This window comes from Mytilus edulis, chromosome 3 (assembly GCF_963676685.1).
Source record: "Mytilus edulis chromosome 3, xbMytEdul2.2, whole genome shotgun sequence".
Taxonomy (NCBI): Eukaryota; Metazoa; Mollusca; class Bivalvia; order Mytilida; family Mytilidae; genus Mytilus; species Mytilus edulis.
This window is the reverse complement of record NC_092346.1, coordinates 64,674,538-64,696,497: the sequence shown is the minus strand read 5'-3', so window position 1 is coordinate 64,696,497 and position 21,960 is coordinate 64,674,538. Positions and strand designations below refer to the sequence as shown.

Genomic DNA, 21,960 nt, shown 5'->3' with positions numbered 1-21,960 from the left:
AATACGCACATTAAAATTCAGTCCAAGAGAAGTCCGAGTCTGATGTCAGAAGATGTAACCAAAGAAAATAAACAAAATGACAATAATACATAAATAACAACAGACTACTAGCAGTTAACTGACATGGCAGCTCCAGACTTCAATTAAACTGACTGAAAGATTATGATTTCATCATATGAACATTAGGCACAATCCTTCCCGTTAGGGGTTTAGTATCATACCATCATAACATATATGAGAAGAACATAACCCGTGTCATGCCAACAACTGTTTTTTGAATAAATGTGTTTAGTTCCGATGCAAAGACCCTAGAAGTGAATCAATATTAACGCCAAAATATGCAATCTTTAATGACCTGACAACAGTATCGTAACTATATCCCTTCTTAATAAGTCTATTCAAAGGTTTTGTTAGTTTTTGAGGTGAATACTGACACCTTTGTGCTTTATAAAGAATATTTCCATAAAAAAATGGATGTGAAATACCTGAACGTATAAGAAGTCTACATGTTGAGCTATATTTACGAATGATGTCCTTATACCGATGATAAAATTTAGTAAATGTTTTGACTAGTTTGTGATATCGAAAACCCTGGTGTAATAATTTTTCAGTAATACATAAATTTCTCTCGTTAAAATCTAAAACATTGTTACATACACGAGCGAATCGTACAAGTTGAGATATATAAACACCGTAAGATGGTGACAAGGGAACGTCACCATCTAAAAATGGATAATTAACGATAGGAAATGAAAAATCATCTCTTTTATCATAAATTTTAGTATTCAGCTTTCCGTTAGTGATATAGATATCAAGATCGAGGAAAGGGCAGTGTTCATTGTTAGTATTAGCTTTATTTAAAGTAAGTTCAACAGGATAAATTTCTTTAATATACATACTGAAGTCGTCATTGTTGAGAGCCAAAATATCATCCAAATATCTAAAAGTATTATTAAATTTGTTTATCAGATGTTGTTTCGATGGGTCTTTGCTTATTTTTGTCATAAATTGTAACTCATAGCAATACAAAAACAGGTCCGCAATAAGTGGTGCACAGTTAGTCCCCATTGGAATTCCGATAATCTGACGATATACAGAATCCCCAAAGCGAACAAAAATGTTATCTAGTAAAAATTCAAGGGCATATATAGTATCAAAGCATGTCCAATTGACATAGTTTTTTTGTTTATTGCTACTAAAAAATGACCTAAAAGAGTTTGAACATATATATTCACATTCTGACTTTTTAAATGCCCATTTAATTAGGTGTGTGAACAATGTCATGCAAAGTAAGTGACAGCAATTTCATCGCATTACAATTTTTAAAAGAAAATCATGGACTGAGAGTATTTTTTTTTTTGCGCCGACAACAGTCATATTGGTAAGACAGTTTATTGCATATATCAGTGCTGCGTAGGAAAACATATTTTTCTGAATATAGTTGTATCTTATTAATGAAATTTTCAACAAAAAATATACATCTGAACTAATACGTTCTGTTTAATTTTATAGGAAAAAGATCGTTTAGACTTGGAGGAGCTATATGCCGTTTATGATTTCAAAAGCGTTTACGGATTTGAGTGCAGTCTTAGCTGCTTGCTAGCTATTGGTAAAATGAAACGAAAACAACAAATGAATGTGCGGTCCTATTACTAGATAGTACATTATCAACAAGACATTGAGATTGATTATCAACATTTAAATTAGTCTTATCCTTTCTTAGCAGTTTGAATCAGCAAAAACATATTCCACAGGCCTTCTAGTCACTTTGCAACATCTCCCCGCAGACAAATAGAAGACTACTGAATCCTTGAATTTTGAGAAATACAACACCGCATACTTAACTTGACAAAACTCATGATATACGTATTGTATCTAATCCCTTCTGCAGCTCACTAGAAGGATATTTTAAGTAAACCCCTCGGCGTAGATGCAGCATAGTTATCGTCATTATAAATCCTATACTCTTCTTTGGATGACACCCACCCTTTCACAAAAGACCCTTTAGAATGCATCACATCTGCGGATACTATATTTTTACTTCTTATTCCAAAACCGTTTTATTTTTACGTATTTTTTTTGGAAACCCGGTCACAATTGTCCACCGTTAAAAAAGTCAAATCCAATCAATACAAATATCCAAAGGGTTGCAGGATTTCGGTACAGAAATAAGGTCATCCCTGGATCTCTCCCGTTCATTAAGTAAAACATTGCTCAAGTATATAATTGGGATTCCCATTTTGTCTATGCGGGTTGTTTAAATTTGCAGGCATGTCCGGTCAAAATGGGAACGTTAACCATGCCTTGTGACCTATTGCATAAAGTATCTGAGATATGGAGTTGACCATGAAAACTTTACCTTGTTCACTGATCCAGGAAATGAGGTCCAGGTCAAGTGAAAACTGTCTGACAGGCACGAGGACCTTGCAAGGCACACTCATACCAAATATAGTGTATAAATTATAAGAGAAATAGAGAATATCAACAAGAGTGCACACGCAGAAATATCTCGCCTTCCTCAATAATCAATGATATGTTGACAGTCCTAAATATAAAGCTTTATTACAACTATCACACAAACCTAACATTAACCAAGAAATTAAACATTGCAATGAACCATGAAAATGAGATCAAGGTCAAATAACCATAACAGACAGACATGTACAGCTAACAATACTTCCATACAACAAATATAGTTGATCTATAATTGCTTATAGTTTAAGAAAAAAAAATCAAAAGTCAAAAACTTAACTGTGACCACTGAACCATGAAAATGAGGTCAAGGTCAGATGACACCTGCCAGCTAGACATATACACCTTACAATCATTCCATACACCAAATATAGTAAACCTATTGCATACAGTATAAGAAAAACAGACCAAAATAAAAAAAAACTTTACTATAACCAATAAACCATGAAAATGAGGTCAAGGTTATTATCTTGAATACTATTATAGTAAGAGATAACCTGTAAACAGCAATAATGTTCAGAAAAGTAAGATGTACAAATAAGTCAACATGACTGAACTGGTCAATTGACCCCCTAAGGAGTTATTGTCCTTTACAGTAAATTTTCGACAATTTTCATAAAATTTGTAAATTTTTACTAATATTTTCAACTGAAACTACTGGGCCAAGTTCATTATAGATAGAGATAATTGTAAGCAGCAAGAATGTACATATACCAAGGTGAGCGACACAGGCTCTTTAGAGCCTCTAATTCGTAAATCTTAGTAATCTTTTACAAAAATCTTCTCCTCTGAAACTACTGGGACAAATTAATCCAAACTTGGCCACAATCATTATTGGGGTATCTAACTCAAAAACCAAAGCATTTAGAGCAAATCTGACATGGGGTAAAATTGTTAATCAGGTGAAGATCTATCTGCCCTGAAATTTTCAGATGAATTAGACAACCCATTGTTGGGTTGCTGCCCCTGAATTGGTAATTTTAAGGAAATTTTGCTGTTTTTGGTTATTATCTTGAATATTATTATAGATAGAGATAAACTGTAAACAGCAATAATGTTCAGCAAAGTAGGATTTACAAATAAGTCAACATGACTGAACTGGTCAATTGACCCCCTAAGGAGTTATTGTCCTTTATAGTCAATTTTTAATAATTTTCATAAACTTAAATTTTTACTAACATTTTCCACTGAAACTACTGGGCCAATCATTATAGATAGAGATAATTGTAAGCAGCAAGAATGTACATATACCAAGGTGAGCGACACAGGCTCTTTAGAGCCTCTAGTTCGTAAATCTTAGTAATCTTTTACAAAAATCTTCTCCTCTGAAACTACTGGGACAAATTAATCCAAACTTGGCCACAATCATTATTGGGGTATCTAACTCAAAAACCAAAGCATTTAGAGCAAATCTGACATGAAGTAAAATTGTTAATCAGGTGAAGATCTATCTGCCCTGAAATTTTCAGATGAATTGGACAACCCATTGTTGGGTTGCTGCCCCTGAATTGGTAATTTTAAGGAAATTTTGCTGTTTTTGGTTATTATCTTGAATATTATTATAGATAGAGATAAACTGTAAACAGCAATAATGTTCAGCAAAGTAAGATTTACAAATAAGTCAACATGATTGAAATGGTCAATTGACCCCCTAAGGAGTTATTGTCCTTAATAGTCAATTTTTAATAATTTTCATAAACTTAAATTTTTACTAACATTTTCCACTGAAACTACTGGGCCAATCATTATAGATAGAGATAATTGTAAGCAGCAAGAATGTTCAGTAAAGTGAGATCTACAAACACATCGCCATCACCAAAAAATTTTTTTTGTCATGAATCCATCTGTGTCCTTTGTTGAATATCCACATAGACCAAGGTGAGCGACACAGGCTCTTTAGAGCCTCTAGTTTCCCAAAACAATCAAAGAAGTAAACTGTTTTCATATTAATAAGATCAACCCATTCTCTCACCATTATGATCATACTTAAGGGAATACACAACACTTTGACTAAATAGAAATGTCACATTTAATTTGCATTAAATTAAAAAAAAAAAGTATTTACTTTGACCTGATGCAAAAATTTCAAGAAATTTGAACCACACAATTAACTGGAAAAATTTCATTGGATATATAGCAGTTTAAAACACTAATCTTTATCATCTGAGAAACTTAATTTCTCTTAATTTGAAGTATGTGATCAAAATGTTCAGATGATTTTTAACCGGATTTTTGTGACAAAAAAGACGGTTATTGATTTGGGGATGTACGGCGGGCGGTCGGTCGGTAGGGCGGGAATCAAATGTTGTCCGTGCATTAACTCATGAACCGTTCAACCAAAGCTTTTAAAATTTTAATATGTTGTTACTGACAACTAAATGAAGGTCAAGTTCAATAATGGCGATTTTGACTTTTACCGTTCAGGAGTTATGGTTCTTGAAAGATTGAAAAATGGAGTTTTTAGTCGTGTCCATGCATTTACACATGAACTGTTCTACCTAAGCTTCTCAAATTTTAATATGTTGTTACTGATGACAAAATGGAGGTCAAGTTCAATGATGACGATTTTGACTTTTACCGTTCAGGAGTTATGGTTCTTGAAAGATTGAAAAATGGAGTTTTTAGTCGTGTCCATGCATTTACACATGAACTGTTCTACCTAAGCTTCTCAAATTTTAATATGTTGTTACTGATGACAAAATGGAGGTCAAGTTTAATGATGACGATTTTGACTTTTACCGTTCAGGAGTTATGGTTCTTGAAAGATTGAAAAATGATGTTTCCAGTCATGTCCGTGCATTTACGCATGAACTGTTTTACCAAAGCTTCCCAAATTTTAATATGTTGTTACTGATGACAAAATAGAGGTCAAGTTCAATAATGACGATTTTGACTTTTACCGTTCAGGAGTTATGGTTCTTGAAAGATTGAAAAATGGTGTTTCCAGTCGTGTCCGTGCATTTTCTCATGAACCATTCAACCAAAGCTTTTGAAATTTTTATATGTTGTTACTGATGGCAAATTAGAGGTCAAGTTCAATAATGACGATTTTGACTTGTACCGTTCAGGAGTTATGGTTCTTGAAAGATTGTGAAATGGCGTTTCCATTCACGTTGTTGCATTTACTCATGAACTATTCAATCTAAGCTTTTCAAATTTTAAGATGTTGATACTGATGACAAAATGGAGGTCAAATTTGATATTGACGATTTTCACTTTCACCATTCATCAGTAATGTGATATTGCCAGGACACAAATAAATATTAATAAATCCGGTTTGCTGTCGTTGTGACAGCCTCTTGTTTAAGAGTTAACACCCTAAAATGTTCTGTACTGTCTTAACTGAGATATTGAAATACAGAATTAGCAAATGAACAAAACTGTTTATTTATGATAATATATACAAGTATAGATTACACATGGAATTTTATTAGACATGTCATGACTATGATAATTTATGATAAATCAAAATGAGTATTTACAACAGATGATATACAGCATCATTTCACTCAAACAAGAAACGAAAATTTATAAGAGAACACATGCATTCAAACATACTTCTGGTAAAATGGTAAAACAGTATCTTTGTTACTTATCTAGTTAACTAGACTATAAATTTTCATACAATTACTTTTGCATAACCTTCTAACACACAATACATTTACACATTGAAAGCACAATGGAATATATCACAGATTGAAGTTGACACTATGAAAAATCATCACTATCCATGGAGGAACACTAGATATTTTATAAAATTGTAACTTAGCATTTCAAATAGGATTTCCAACATTTTATATAAACTGAAATAACTGAGATATGTCGAAGTAAAAATGTTAAGAGTACACATAAATTGTTTATCAATACTGCTAGCTTTTGATCTGGATTAAGTAAACAAAATTTGAGCAAATCACTTTTCTTTTAAGTTGCAAAGCCTCATCGGATGCTGCCAAAGTTCGAAATTTTTCCCAATTTTGATGTTTCTTTAACTGGTTTGCTGGTGGTTTCTTTTTTTCCTTTGTCGACTGCAAAACATTTCCATAATCTGATTGTCTCATCTGCTGCTGCACTGGCTACAGTGGTGCCATCTGGTGACATTGTCAAACACAACACACGTGCAGTATGTCCTGAAATATTCATTGTTGTAAGTTTTAATCTAATAAATTATATATTAACCATTCTGTATTCAATAAATTTCAACTGGCTACATACATTTCCTTTCTCAATTTTATATTTGCACAGTTAAAACTGTAGTCGTCCTACTGCTTTATAAAATCATTCAAAACAACATAGCTTTTCTGATTACTGAATTATATTTTGCTTTCTAATGACTGTTCCAGAAAATACTCTTGTTCCCAGACCTCAATGAAAACTAATTTTTTTCTGTAATAAGCACAAATTTGTTTTATTTTCTGATCCCATTCAGGAGTATATTCTGGCACGGCCTTTAAAAATTGAACAATATATGAGTGGGTGTGTGAGTGGGGGTAGGTGGGGCTCTTCAAAAGCTTAGCTGAACTTCAACAATTCTTTGTGTCTTGACCCATTCTGATAAGTCTACTACAATATTTGTTGGATGTACCTCATTCCTTTCTCATCAGTGCAAGCATGTTAATTCCAGTAATACTAGTCTGCATGTATGGTATCAATTTTTTTTTTAATTTTGTCTCGACAAGAACCTTATTGAATAAAAATAACAAATATTGAGCAAATAAACATGATTTATTTATCAAACTAAACATCTGAAACATATTTCTGTGTTTTATATCTGTCTTTACATAGCTTTGGTAGGTAGAAATTTGTATGGCCTTTATGAACCTATGGAGAGTGGGTAAAAAAAAAAAAAAAATTTCAAAGATTGGTGGTCCTTGCATAATTCAAATTCAGGAGTTGGTTGTTTCGAATTGACTTCTATTATGTTAATTCACAGTACTAATTCTCAACAGTACAATTTTCATTTTCATTTTTATTTGTTTCTGATCAATGCAAAAAATAGAATATTGGTTTTGTTTGTAGAGATCTTGACAAAATAATCTGAATAATAAGACTGATTAGTTTGGACAGTTAGTTGCTTCTTGGTCATTCTAACTGTCCAAACTTGTTAGGCTTATTATTCAGATAATTTTGTCAAGATCTCTACAAACAAAACCAATAAGGATTCTAAATGATTTTAACTGTCAAACATAGACACCTGATATCAAACAAAACTCTGAATTGTCGCAATTTGAGGATGTTTTAAAGGATCAGTATACTATGTTGTTTTGGAAAATTACCTGTTAAATCCATTATTCTGTTCATAATGGGATATTTCCATATTGTCAGTTGATTCTGAGAGTACCCATGGCCTGAAATTAGTTCCTTGTACTCCTGGGACCATAGAATAGAACAAACCTGTAAAAAAAGAAAATTGATATGTTAATAAAATTGAGAATGGACAGGGAATTGTCAGGGACAACAACCAAAGGAATAGCCAGATTATGTGGACGATTTTGGTTTATACAGCTCCTCAAGTATGTATCGCTGGCCTTCAAATGTTTTGGGTTGAACATTCCTTAGGCCAGGGTTTTTTAATTTGTTGGTCTACAGACTTTCCCCATGAAAAAGTTGGGTCGGTCGGTCGGATAAAAAAAGAAAAAAATATCTCTCAAGACAGAAAAATATGCAAAAAAAAATACATTTCACCTTTCTAACAATATGTTTGGTTAGCTATTTTATCATTATTTCTTATACATGTATATTAGTTCGATGTATTATTGCTCAGCTGCCATAAACATCGCCTAGATCTAATAATTTTCTGTGAAAAAAGGGGGTTTGTGTCCATGGAGAAAGACTAAATTAAATCGTCATTTCACAAACGTAGCCCTTAATAAATTTCAGGAAACTTGGTGGTTAATGTTCTCCAAACATGAAAAATGATAACGAAAAATATGAAAACAAAAATAAGTTTCAACACACATGTCAAAAAAGTAATAGAATCGTCCACTGGAAAAACGAGGATATTGAGTTTATCAGTTGTTATGTATTCCAGTTTTTTATATCCAAATAAAATGAACAACTTTTTTTTTATTATCAATGACACAAGTCTGAAGAAAATTCCAAAGGATTTGTTTTACAGTAATTAAGTTCTTCAACTTGACGTCTTCTACCGTACAGTTGGACAATTTCATTCTCCATTTTTCTATCTTATGGAATGATGACAAATACGGGAAACGAACTAAATGTATAATGGGTTTTAAACACCGGTTTTGTTCCGCAAAATTATTTGTGTATTTCAAGGTCAGTTATGATTGATTTGTCTATTTTTAGATACATAAATTGGAAGTTTTAGTTTTCACAACAGAAAGTGTTATCAATTCCATTAGGGTTTAATGCATTTCATTATCATTTTTTTTTTATATAGAGATAATGTTTTTGTTAAGGTCGGTCGAAATAAAAAAGCATGAAAAGTAAATTTTATTTTTATTCTGCAAATTGGCAAAATCAGGTTGGCGGATCCACAAACCAACAAATTAAAAATCCTGCCCTTATGAAAGTACAAAATGTAAATCCAGATAAAGCATTTAGACACATGAACTTTAAAAGATTTTATTTTCATACTAACTATAAGGACAGAGTCAAATGTTCCAATACATGTGATGACACATCTAGGAAGGAGTAAAAATAATAACCTAACTTTAATACTGATATGATACATTGATTCAATGCCTGAACTGACATTAAAATAAACAATTTATCATTAAACAAAACATGGTTATATGTATAGATAGGTCACCTGTGAATCAGTGTCAACAGCATTTAAACATGATCCTGTAGGTACACTCCAAAATCTGATATGTCTGTCTGCTGTCCCTCCTCCACTGGCTAACAGCTGTGGGTTCCAAGGACACCAGGCTAAGGCCTAAAAGATAAACAAAAGTTTTAATGTGATCTGCTTGATTGTTTTAGTTCTAATAAACTTGACTACAGCATCGCATAGATTTTGCATGGCGATATTCTCCTTATAAGGGCTTTTTCGTACCATGACACTATATTAATTAATTTTCTTGTAGAACGCATTATAAATGTGGTGCCATAACTTATTATTCCAAGTTATTGAATACAACTTTTGACTCTTTAACTACAACTGTAATTCAGAAAAGTAGTGCATTTATATCTTATTTCTTAAATATAACTGACTGTTATCTTTCAAAATAAGGTGGACATTTGCAATATAAAATCTTTCTTTTAAAATCATCAAATTTCAAATCCATAGATTTTTCTTTAAAAATGATGTGTTGTTGGTACATAAAATCTAGATGATTCTCAGTTGTTCAGAAGCAAAATAATTTTTCTTTCATTGTCTTGTAATATTAACAAATGACTATTTAATAACATTGCCATGATTGCAGGGTCTTGAACAAAAATAATGCTAGAGTTCATTCTGGAAAGATTAAAATAATTAAACTATTCTTCTAGACAGATCAACATTTTAATTTTTTTTAATACTGCTAAATATTTCAAAATGTATGTAACATTTGTACCTTTACTGCTGCTTGATGATGAGAGAATGTATGTAATGGTGAAACTTCCTCACTCAAAGTAGCATCCCATATGTTGAGGAGGTTGTCGTTTCCTCCACTGGCTAAGTACCTCCCATCAGGGGACCAGGCTAAACCACATACTTCCTGGCTGTGATTGTTTAACGTGGACACATGATGATTGGCTACCCTAACATCATGATGATATATAGCTCCACTTCTAGACCCACTGAAAAATCATGATAAAATTGAGAATGTGTCAAAGAGACAACAACTCGACCCCAGTACAGACAACAACAGAAGGTCACCAATAGGTCTTCAATGCAGCGAGAATGTTCATATAACTACTAAGTAAATTTTCATTCTTTTCAAAATATTCTTGATTTTTATCTTGGGAGTGCTTCTAATAAAAATAAATATAGAACACATTATTTAAATCCTTTGACCATTTCAATGTTGTATATACAATTCAAATATTTATCATTATTTTTAATTTGCCGTTTTTATCATAGTTTATTTTATCACAAAAAAGAGTCTACAGTAAATACTACAGTAATACATTTATTTAAATATCATATATCAAAATATAAAATCTCTTAAAAGCTGCTTCTTCTGAGAAGGATAATCGTTACACTATGATAACAATCCACAAAAATTGGTACTCACAAAAATCAATGAACTCACAGTAAATCATATGATATCAGGACAATTCACCTAGACGACAAGTGGACAAATTAATGCATGAATACAATATTTAGTGAATTTCTAAAGCACATGTTTTCACAATTTTAGAAATTGCTTGCAATTGTGCAAAGAAATGTTAGATTTTTGGCATATATACCTGCTTAAAACATGAGCATTCCATGACAATGACCCAACACGAGCAGCATGGCCAGACATGTTTCTAATCATCTTATTCTGGGTCACGTCCCACAACTAAAATAATATATATATTATAATTCAAATTAACTGATCAGTTATTTTTAACAGAACCATGACCAAGTCACCAAGACACACACAAAAGAATGATAATGTTAATATCAAGTATGGAATGTTTTATAACATACTGTAGAAACATTAATTTCCGTAGGGTTAAAATTTTGTGGTTCTGTCTCTCTATAAGATTCCTTGTGGATTTAAGTTTGTGGTTTCCTTAAATTTAAGTGGTATTATATGGAGGTTAAATTTTCAAGGGGGTTTTAATTTCGTGGATATATTCTTTCCACGAAATAAACGCAATTAAATCCTCCACGAAAACTTCTGCTTTTACAGTAATATGATTTATGAAAAATGCATAGATGCCAACCCCCTTTTGACACAATCAGTAACAAACTATCAAATTTTCCGTATTTTTGAAAAGTTTTCAGTAATCATTCATAAACGTGCATTTACCAATAAAAATTACTGACGAGTGGTTGCAAAGTGATGTACACTAAAATTTGTCATTTAACATGTTGTCTGTAGTATGTATTCCATTCATTAATTGTTCAGATGTTCTTGACTCAAACATTTTTGTTTTGTCAAGGAGAAGTAGAGAAAGGGGGAAAGCTACTTAATAAAATGCGAGTTTGCCTCTTCGGAAGTCAGTTAGTTACCCAACAATAGGTTGATAACTCCCGAGAAACCGGAAGCATTACATTGGCGTTTCCTAAATACTGGACCAGGACGGAAAAGTAATGATAAAAATCCGTGTTTTACAAAATTGAACGTCGATGATTGGGAATCCGTAACTATTCGACTTTGACCGTAATAGCGTAGTTTTTATCGCAAAATCGGAAAAACTACGGAAAAATCGTAATGGTTGGCATCTATGAAAATGACTAGAGTTTGATCAATTAAATTAGGACTAAATAATTATATTTTTTGAAATTATTATTATACAATTACCAGATAAAACATAAGTGCCTCACCTGTACAGAGCCATTACTGGTACCAATACCTAGAAAATTCCCCCCTTCCTTTACCCAGTTTACAGAGGATACATAGTCATCTGGAGTCTGTAATTCCATCAACTGTATAATGGATCCATCAGCAGAATTCCAGATATATACACCTCCACCAAGTGCAACAGATAATAAGTTACAACAAGACCAATCCAAGAGATTCAAATCTACAAAATAAAATGTACAGAGATAATATAAGATGTGAAAAGAGTGCATTCATATATTGCTGTTGATATTTGGTAAATGGATAAACTCAATTTCTGTTCTTTCTTGATGTATTTGTGTACAAGAATATCCGAAGTATTCATGAAGATTTTAATTTTATATTTTTTTTATTTTTTAGTGGGGAGAGTCACTAGGCTTACAGTTTATGACTGACTTCCAATTCATTGAGGTTTAACTATAATCTTAAACCTGTATGATAAGATTGTGTTAAAAATATTAAGAATACTCAATGTGGTTTTTTTTTATTTCTGTAGTTTTTTCTCTCCTTTCAAATAATACTTACAGTAATCATCAAAGAGCTCTGGGGCATCAAGGATTCTTTCTGGTTGCTGAGGAATTTGTCTTTGTGTAGTTCCCTTGGGAGCTGTAGATTTACCAGCGCAACTGTATAACACTTTTAAATTGTTACAATATCCTTAAAAATAAGTAAAACAAGTTTTATAATTAGAAGTAATATTCAAATAAACAAATTGTAAGTAAATATATAACTAGAATATGCATTTATTCACTTCCTAGCTATACAACTGCAGTTATTGCTTTTACAAAAGCTGCAGACATACGTACAGATGAATTTTCAGGGAGATAATAAAAGAGAAATTTTGACTAGGAATATTAAAAAAAACCAACAAAATGTTTTTATTACATAGTATTGTGACAACTGGTTGTAATCAAGAACAGTACAGAAATATTCTGTTCGTAATGACCTAACAAACAATACCACAGTAATATCTGAAATTACAAGTTAAGTGCAAGTGCCCAGCGATATCCACTTGTGTTTATAGTATTCATATTTATGTCCATCTGGTGAGTAACACCTTTTTCAACTGATTTTTCTAGTTCTTTCTTGTATTGTACTGTTACACCCCTGTACCAGGTTAGGTGAGGGTTGGGGTCTTACTAACATGTTTAACTCTGCCACATTCTGTATGTATGTGCCTGTCCCAAGTCAGGAGCCAGTAATTCAGTGGTTGTCATTTGTTTATGTGTTACATATTTGTTTTTTGTTCATTTTTTTTTACATAAATTAGGCCGTTGGTTTTCTTGTTTGAATTGTCATGATTGTTTTACATTGTCATTTCAGTGCCTTATATAGCTGACTATGCTGTATGGGCTTTGCACATTGTTGAAGGTCGCACAGTGACCTAAAGTTGTTAATTTCTTGTTATTTGGTCTCTTGTGGAGAGTTGTCTCATTGGCAATCATACCACATCTTCTTTTTTACATTTACAAACCTTCTGGTGCATCTGGAGCTTTGTTCTTGAAAGATAGAATCTTAGTGTTGTGTGGGTTCTGTCCCTTGTTTAGAGCTTCATTCAGATGCTGTTGGTATTGAGCATTATTAGGCTCAGGATCTGCATTTTCAGAATTTTCATTCATCAAAGCAAAGTGGCCAAGATCTATATCTGTTGTTGATCTACTGGGTATAAATCTGTTGGAACCAATAAGACAAAACTTTAGCTGAATTTTATCTATCACTTTAAAATATAATATTACAATATATATTGAGTCTTTGACGGAACCTTGAGTCAAAAACAATAGATGTGGATTGAACATTGGCAAGAATGCAACAAATACAATACAAATTAACCAAAAAAATATATTTAGAGGTAAAATACAATTTTGAAAATGGACAACTGTCGTTCTTACTGGACTTTCACTAAATGGCTAGGATTCTTGAGTATCTCACACAAAACTGTAGTGGAATTTTATCTATCACTTATAATATTACAATATCTGTACATGTTGAGTCTGTATATTCTGTCAAAGACTCAACCAGATTGTCTGGTACAGTAAAAAAAATGGCAATAATGAGAAATATTGACCTCTACTTTCCAGTTGTTCATCCACTTACAAATTGAAAATAATTTCACCCGTCTTTTAGCAGTTTAGACAAACAGTTGACAACAAAAGCTTGTATTACTTGAACATTTGAAAAGTATGCGAGTTGGTAAGTAAGCTAATATATTTTGTGTTTTCCTGTGATGCTACCAGATTTCAAAGTTTTAATGTCTTCTTTCTAAACAATAAATATGTGTTGTAGAGCTATTTTCAATTTGTTAGAAAATTGTTTAGAATAACCTATCATTTTGTGGAGCTTGCGTCTTTCCTGGGGTTTTGCTTGGTGTTTTTGATGGAGCCTTTCCTTGTTTTCCTGGCGTTTTATGTGGTGTTTTTGCTGTACTTGGTGTTTTTGGAGTCTTTCCTGGAGTTCGTGCTGATTTTGGTCGCCTTGGTGATTGTCCACCTACAGTAAATAATTTTTTAACAATTTTGCATGTATTTCCAATTTTGAACTTATTAAAAAGCCCTTTAAAATCATGTGTCAGGAGGACTCCAATGGTCCCTCCAGCAGAATGACAGGACATATTTCTTCTAAGAAAAGTTTGTGGTCAGAAATAAAACTAGATCAGTAACTCAATATTTTACACTATTTAATCATAAAAATCTTTTGAATATCTACAAACATAAAACTTCTTAAATGCTCTGAAATTATTTATAATTTAATGGAAATTGACCTGAGAGCCTTAAAGTCTATCTGAATTACTCTAGTTAATGGAATTATAAAAAAATTCTAATAATTATCACTTTTCTCGTCAGTAGTCTGAGTAGAGAATCCTATAGCTAGGACTTTAGAAAGAGGCCAATTTGTCTAGTACCCACTTCTAATAGAAAAACTTAAACCAGTTTACATGAAAATATTGTTATCTCATTTCAAAACATTCATACATCATCACACTACACGAGGACACAACTTTTACTATAATTTACCTTTATCAAGAGGTACAGATAACTTCAGTCCTGATTCTGCTGCCTTTCTCTGCCATCTCATGAGTGGACCATTCTGTATAGGGCCATCTAATTTTGTCAGTTCTGTCACCATGTTTTCAAAGCTGAACTGTGCCATTGCTAATAATAATAAATTCAAATTTGTAATGGAATACATGTACATGTTAATAACATGTATATACATAAGTACACTGTATACAGGACAGAAGTATGGCACATACATGTACATGTAGTTTATTAGTCTAGAGACCAAGCTAGAGTCAACAAGTAAAGTGCCATGGCCTTGATTTTGAGCATTCCAGATGGCGGTAAAATGTATATGTATTTAAAGAAAAGTGCTTCAGATAACAATACTACATGTACATTGAATAAGATCTAAACAGAGATTAAGTTCCACATTATTAATATAATAATTGGTGTTTTATAAATTTTTTGATGATGTTTAAATGTTTAAATTTATGTTTTGTTGTGAAGTTTTTGCTACAAGTAATTATAGTTTATGAATAAGACAATTGAGAATGGAAATGTGGAATGTGTCAAAGAGACAACAACCTGACCATAGAACAGACAACAGCAGAAGGTCACCAATAAGTCTTCAATGCAGCAAGAAATTCCCGCACCTGGAGGCGTCCTTTAGCTGGCCCCTACACAAATATATATACTAGTTCAGTGATAATGAACGCCATACTAAACTCCAAATTATACACAAGAAACTAAAATTAAAAATAATACAAGACTAAAAAAGGCCAGAGGCTCCTGACTTGGGCAGGCGCAAAAATGCGGCAGGGTTAAACATGTTTATGAGATCTCAACCCTACCTGCAATCATTAATGACCTGACAACAGTATCGTAACTATATCCCTTCTTAATAAGTCTATTTAAAGATTTTGTAAGCTTGTGAGGTGAATACTGACATTTTTGTGCTTTATAAAGAATATTACTACATGTATAAAAGAGTGGATGTGAAATACCTGAACGTATAAGAAGTCTGCATGTTGAGCTATATTTACGATTGATGTCCTTGTACCGATGATTAAGAAATAATTCATGGAAGCCATAGATTGTTGGAAATTTACACATGGCCTGGGCCGTGATATTCGAATTTTATCCTGAGCGTTAGCAAAAAGATTTTAAGCAAAAAGAGTTAAATACCTAAGGAAGGGATTGTCCAAAAATATTAACTTTCACATTTTTGGGGGTTCATGTACATTTTGTATATATTTATTTTTCTCAACTAAATGTGTATTTTTAATCATATATATATGAGGTATTGGATATTTTTTATGCATTTTTTAACCAGTTGAGCATTTTACAGGATTGTTGGTTTAATGCTGTTTAAACATTCCTGAAAAAAACCCACCTTAAATTTGTTAATTATTTGGCATGAAAGTTTTATTTATTGAAAGGGACTCATAGTTTTCCATTTTATTTTTCTAATTGTCTCATTGTTAAAACAACAGCTTGGGTAAGGGCTTCGTTGTTTACCTTTATACTCAACAACATATTAACTATGTACTTGATAAAAGTTATTAATTGAATAGAAAATATTATAACAAATATTATTGGATGCCGAATTGACTTCAAATAGGTGCCGATTTGACTAGATGCTGATTTAACCAGGTAGCGATTTGACTTGTACATTTCAAATCCTCTGCGATCGTTTGCGGTATTTTCTTGAGAAAACCTGTTTTCCATAAATTTACCAAATTAATGAAAATTGTTAAAAATTGACTATAAAGGGCAATAACTCCTTAAGGGGTCAATTGACCATTTAGGTCATGTTGACTTATTTGTAGATCTTACTTAGCTGAACATTATTGCTGTTTACAGTTTATCGCTATCTATAATAGTATTCAAGATAACCAAAAACGGCAAAATTTCTTTAAAAATTACCAATTGGAGGGCAGCAACCCAACAACCAGTTGTCCAATTCATCTGAAAAATTCAGGGCAGATAGATATTGACTTGATTAACAATTTAACTTCTTGTCAGATTTGCTCTAGATGCTTTGGTTTCATAGTTATAAGCAAAAAACTGCATTTTACCCCTATGTTCTATTTTTAGACGTGGCGGCCATCTTGGTTGAATGGCCAGGTCATCGGACACATTTTTCAAACTAGATACCCCAAAGATGATTGTGGCCTAGTAGTTTCAGTGGAGATTTTGTAAAAGATTACTTAGATTTATGAAAAATGGTTAAAGATTGACTATATAAGGGCAATAACTCCTAAAGGGGTCAACTGACCATTTTGGTCATGTTGACTTATTTGTAGATCTTACTTTGCTGAACATTATTGCTGTTTACAATTTATCTCTATCTATAATAATATTCAAGATAATAACCAAAAACAGCAAAATTTCCTCAAAATTACCAATTAAGGGGCAGCAACCCAACAACCGATTGACCGATTCATCTGAAAATTTCAGGGCAGATAGTTCTTGACCTGATAAACATTTTTATCCCCTGTCAGATTTCCTCAAAATGCTTTGGTTTTTGAGTTATAAGCCAAAAACTGCATTTTACCCCTATGTTCTATTTTTAGCGGTGGCGGCCATCTTGGTTGGTTGACCAGGTCACGCCACACATTTTTTAAACTAGATACCCCAAAGATGATTGTGGCCAAGTTTGGATTAATTTGGCCAAGTAGTTTCAGAGGAGAAGATTTTTGTAAAAGATTACTTTAATTTACGAAAAATGGTTAAAAATTGACTATAAAGGGCAATAACTCCTAAACGGGTCAACTGACCATTTTGGTCATGTTGACTTATTTGTAGATCTTACTTTGCTGAACATTATTGCTGTTTACAGTTTATCTCTATCTATAATAATATTCAAGATAATAACCAAAAACAGCAAAATTTCCTCAAAATTACCAATTCAGGGGCAGCAACCCAACAACCGATTGACCGATTCATCTGAAAATTTTAGGGCAGATAGATCTTGACCTGATAAACATTTTTATCCCATGTCAGATTTCCTCAAAATGCTTTGGTTTTTGAGTTATAAGCCAAAAACTGCATTTTACCCCTTTGTTCTATTTTTAGCCGTGGCGGCCATCTTGGTTGGTTGACCAGGTCACGCCACACATTTTTTAAACTAGATACCCCAAAGATGATTGTGGCCAAGTTTGGATTAATTTGGCCAAGTAGTTTCAGAGGAGAAGATTTTTGTAAAAGATAACTTTAATTAACGAAAAATGGTTAAAAATTGACTATAAAGGGCAATAACTTCTAAACGGGTCAACTGACCATTTTGGTCATGTTGACTTATTTGTAGATCTTACTTTGTTGAACATTATTGCTGTTTACAGTTTATCTCTAACTATAATAATATTCAAGATAATAACCAAAAACAGCAAAATTTCTTCAAAATTACCAATTCAGGGGCAGCAACCCAACAACGGATTGACCGATTCATCTGAAAATTTCAGGGCAGATAGATCTTGACCTGATAAACATTTTTACCCCCATGTCAGATTTGCTCTAAATGCTTTGGTTTTTGAGTTATAAGCCAAAAACTGCATTTTACCCCTATGTTCTATTTTTAGCCGTGGCGGCCATCTTGGTTGGTTGACCGGGTCACGCCACACATTTTTTAAACTAGATACCCCAATGATGATTGTGGCCAAGTTTGGTTTGATTTGGCCCAGTAGTTTCAGAGGAGAAGATTTTTGTAAAAGTTAACGACGACGGACGACGACGACGACGGACGACGACGGACGACGGACGACGGACGACGGACGCCAAGTGATGAGAAAGGCTCACTTGGCCCTTCGGGCCAGGTGAGCTAAAAAGAGAACAGCTAGAACATGTAGAAAGGTTCACAATATTGAAATCAATTGTTGTTTATGTAATTTTCATTTCCTTAATTTAGGATTCAATTTGGACCAATGGAAGAGATCTGCATCTTCTAAATCTAAACATTTGATTAAAGTTGATAGCTAATTATCTAAAACTCAACTGAATTCTGTCATTTCACAACAACTACAACATTTTTTGAAATCTTGATTGTGTACCACTGAACTGCAGGCTAGAGCCATTTTCTATTTTTTGTGACAGTACTCTTGGATTTTTAAGTTTTTTCTTTAGAAAATGTGGACTGAAAAATCTATTCGATTATAAATTTCCATTGTTAAAGTTCCAAGTTACAACTCTCATCAAAGGGAAACGGGTACTAATAAAAAAAACACCATATGAGTGATGTAAACTGTGTGAAGTTAGTTTCCAAATCTTAATTTTGAAATATTTGTATATAATAAATATGTTTAAACTACAAAATGCAAATTTTCATTATTATTTTTTTTACCATTAATACAATGATTATGTAGGTACACAAAACTTTAGTTTTAATAGAAGACTACTAATCCAATGAAATGTCACATTTACATTAACTTTTATTTTAGTGGATATTTACTCATCAATTGAGGTGCTCCTGAATTGGAGGAAGATTGGTCTCACTAATTAGCGAAAAGAAGCGACAAGAAGAATAATGTTTTCTTGTCGCTAAATAGTCTTCTTGACGCTTTTTGTCGCTTCTTGACGCTTTTGTCTCTAATTAGTGAGACCCGAAAAAAGTAATATAATCGTTTCTTTCCCCTATCTCATGTAACCCCACGATCTTTGTTTATTTTGAAAGTTGTTGATCTACAAATTAAAGTATTGCATGTTGATGTTTAAATCATCTACAGTAAACAATATTATGTTTAGATTTAACAAATACAAATTTGTAATTAGTGCACGATCTCTAAGAATGATTTAAATAACCAGTGAACTGGTGAAGGATATCCCTCCTTCTTCCAAGAATGACGTCACTATGAAATACAATGTAGGTTGGATATATTTAGAATATCTCGTCATACTAATTTTTCCGGATTGTCAAATAAACGTAAATAGTGTAAAGGAGAGTTCAAGATAAGATAATTTCGTGAGAAACAGAAGGGAAATGTGTAAAAAAGTGTTTAAAGTCAAACTATTCCTTTCTGGGTCTCCTTCTCTTCAATCTAAGTAAGATTTGTTGGGGGGGGGGGGGGGGGGGGGGTCCACACTGTAACATGTATAAAAACAAAATGAATGATGTGAGGGAGTGTCACTCTGGTCAACCCCATAGGGGATTGACGGCTTGAAGCCGTCTTTCCCAAAAAGCATGTGTAAAAGAAGAAATTAACTCGTGAGAGTCGAAATCCGTACATGACAGATATCACTATAATACGACTTTGAAAGTAAAACAGTTCCATCCTTTTGTAAAACAGTCTTTAATATACCTATCACATTAATGTTTGAAGGGTCTTAAGCTTATACAAACCATATAAGTCGGTATGAAACACCAAAACGGAATGAAAAATAACCGATTACGTTTTGTAGTTTCTAAGCTGGTTTACGGTTGTCTTTTTTACTATGTTTGAATCGTTTCAATCTAGCAGATACTAGTTTATTTCAAATGCATTGAACATGTTGAAAAGAAACGAGAAATTTGTAATGAAAGGTTTAGTTTTTATATTTATCAGTTTAAATTTGATATTAAATAGAAATAACTTATTAATATGGATAAGTTAAAAATATTAGTTTGAAAAATGATGAGAGCGCCCGCTACAATATCAATAACAAAGATGGCGGAACGTAAACAAACCACCTCGCCGCGAAATTGAACTTGTTCTCTTATTTCTTGCTTATTGTACTTTATAGTTCGCACCCCCTCTGGAAGGTCCAATTTTGGAAAATAAAACCGCGGACTATACATGTAAGCTTTTCTATGGACAGGTCAACAATTTTCTTGTAAATAAAATAAAGTATGTAAACTGGTTCCAGTCCGACTACAACACTTTGTTTGAGTGTAGCGGAATACAAGCAGATACCAGTTAGTTTGTAAAATAGTAAATATGAAACCGAGTGCGTTTGGCGGAGGCAATAATAGACTTCCTATTGTTCTGGTCAATGGTATCAGAACAATGCTGCTGACGCGTCATTTTCCAAAAATTTTGTACCAGTATTGTATTCCAGCTGTATTGTGTTTTTTTAAATAAACAAAACATATAGGTAATTAAATCTTTTATTTAAGGTGTCATAATGATATTAACATATGACATGACAATTTTATATGAAATTATTGTATGTTTAACTGATGATGCCATGATGTAGCTGCGGAACCGTAGCTCTTAGGTCCTTATGTTATTTTTTGACTATATGGTCCGCAAATAGTCAAAAAATAACATAAGGACCTAAGAGCTACGGTTCCGCAGCTAGCCATGATGGTACACTGTGATTGTAATCAAAGAAAGTTTTAAATCTTCTGATGTTTTTTTCTTCTTAAGGGAAACGTACTGTCTTAGCATTTTAACAAACTCTTAACTCTCTTCTTTGCTTTCTTTCAGCTATCTCTTTCCAAGACTCAATAGTGTATTGCGATCACCAACTACAGGAGTCCACTATCAATTCCATTACCTAGTTTACTATCCACAGCAGCGGTCACTGATATATTAAAATTATAATTTAGAAAAAAGGTGAGGGCAAAAAATGTGTCTTCGTCTAGGGAAGGCAAATGGAATTTTTATATATACCCATTTTAACTGCAAGTAAGCTGTACAGTTAGCTAAGCATTCTCATGGATCGAAACAGTTTTTATTTTAACAATAAGTCAATATCTCAAAAAATAATAATAAGTTCGTCTCCAACTGGGCCATGCACTTATAGAAAGTAATTACCTGCTTATTGCATTAAGAATTAAGTTTCACTTGTCTTCTGTGTCATAAATTTCTTAAGAATATTTTCTCTCTAAAATCCATCAAGGATTTTAATAGAAATACTATTAAAATCCTTGCAATGTGGCTCAGCGACTGTTTTGTTTTGGGTTTTTGAATTTGCGGGAATTTTATCACGTGTTATTTTAACCGGAAATGTTACAAAAGTGCATTATTTGATTAGTCATTATTTGTGTTACTAAAACCCGGGAAATTATGATAAGATAAGATAAGATAAAGATAAAGATATTTTATATCCTAATCATAGGGCTCATAACAAGC

General features: G+C 32.7%; 1 protein-coding gene across 1 annotated transcript; it reads right to left on the bottom strand.

Moving 5' to 3' along the window:
• Positions 1-5,839: 5,839 nt before the first annotated feature.
• Positions 5,840-21,831, bottom strand: LOC139514448 (cell division cycle protein 20 homolog). Its single transcript, XM_071303734.1, has 11 exons — positions 21,643-21,831; positions 14,927-15,064; positions 14,237-14,402; positions 13,390-13,586; positions 12,441-12,572; positions 11,900-12,099; positions 10,831-10,925; positions 9,993-10,218; positions 9,245-9,370; positions 7,746-7,863; positions 5,840-6,599 (listed from the first exon to the last, which is right to left on the bottom strand). Exons 2-11 carry the CDS (start codon positions 15,060-15,062, stop codon positions 6,409-6,411), a joined length of 1,587 nt encoding a protein of 528 aa, XP_071159835.1. The 5' UTR covers positions 15,063-15,064; positions 21,643-21,831; the 3' UTR covers positions 5,840-6,408.
• Positions 21,832-21,960: the final 129 nt, after the last annotated feature.

Bases quoted from the DNA above. Each gene is read 5' to 3' on its own strand.
- LOC139514448 (XM_071303734.1), bottom strand. From the start codon at position 15,062: ATGGCACAGTTCAGCTTTGAAAACATGGTGACAGAACTGACAAAATTA. The intron at 10,219-10,830 runs GTATATATGCCA...ATGATTTTTCAG, and splicing joins AATGCTCATGTTTTAAGCAG to TGGGTCTAGAAGTGGAGCTA. The intron at 9,371-9,992 runs GTACAAATGTTA...TTTATCTTTTAG, and splicing joins ATCATCAAGCAGCAGTAAAG to GCCTTAGCCTGGTGTCCTTG.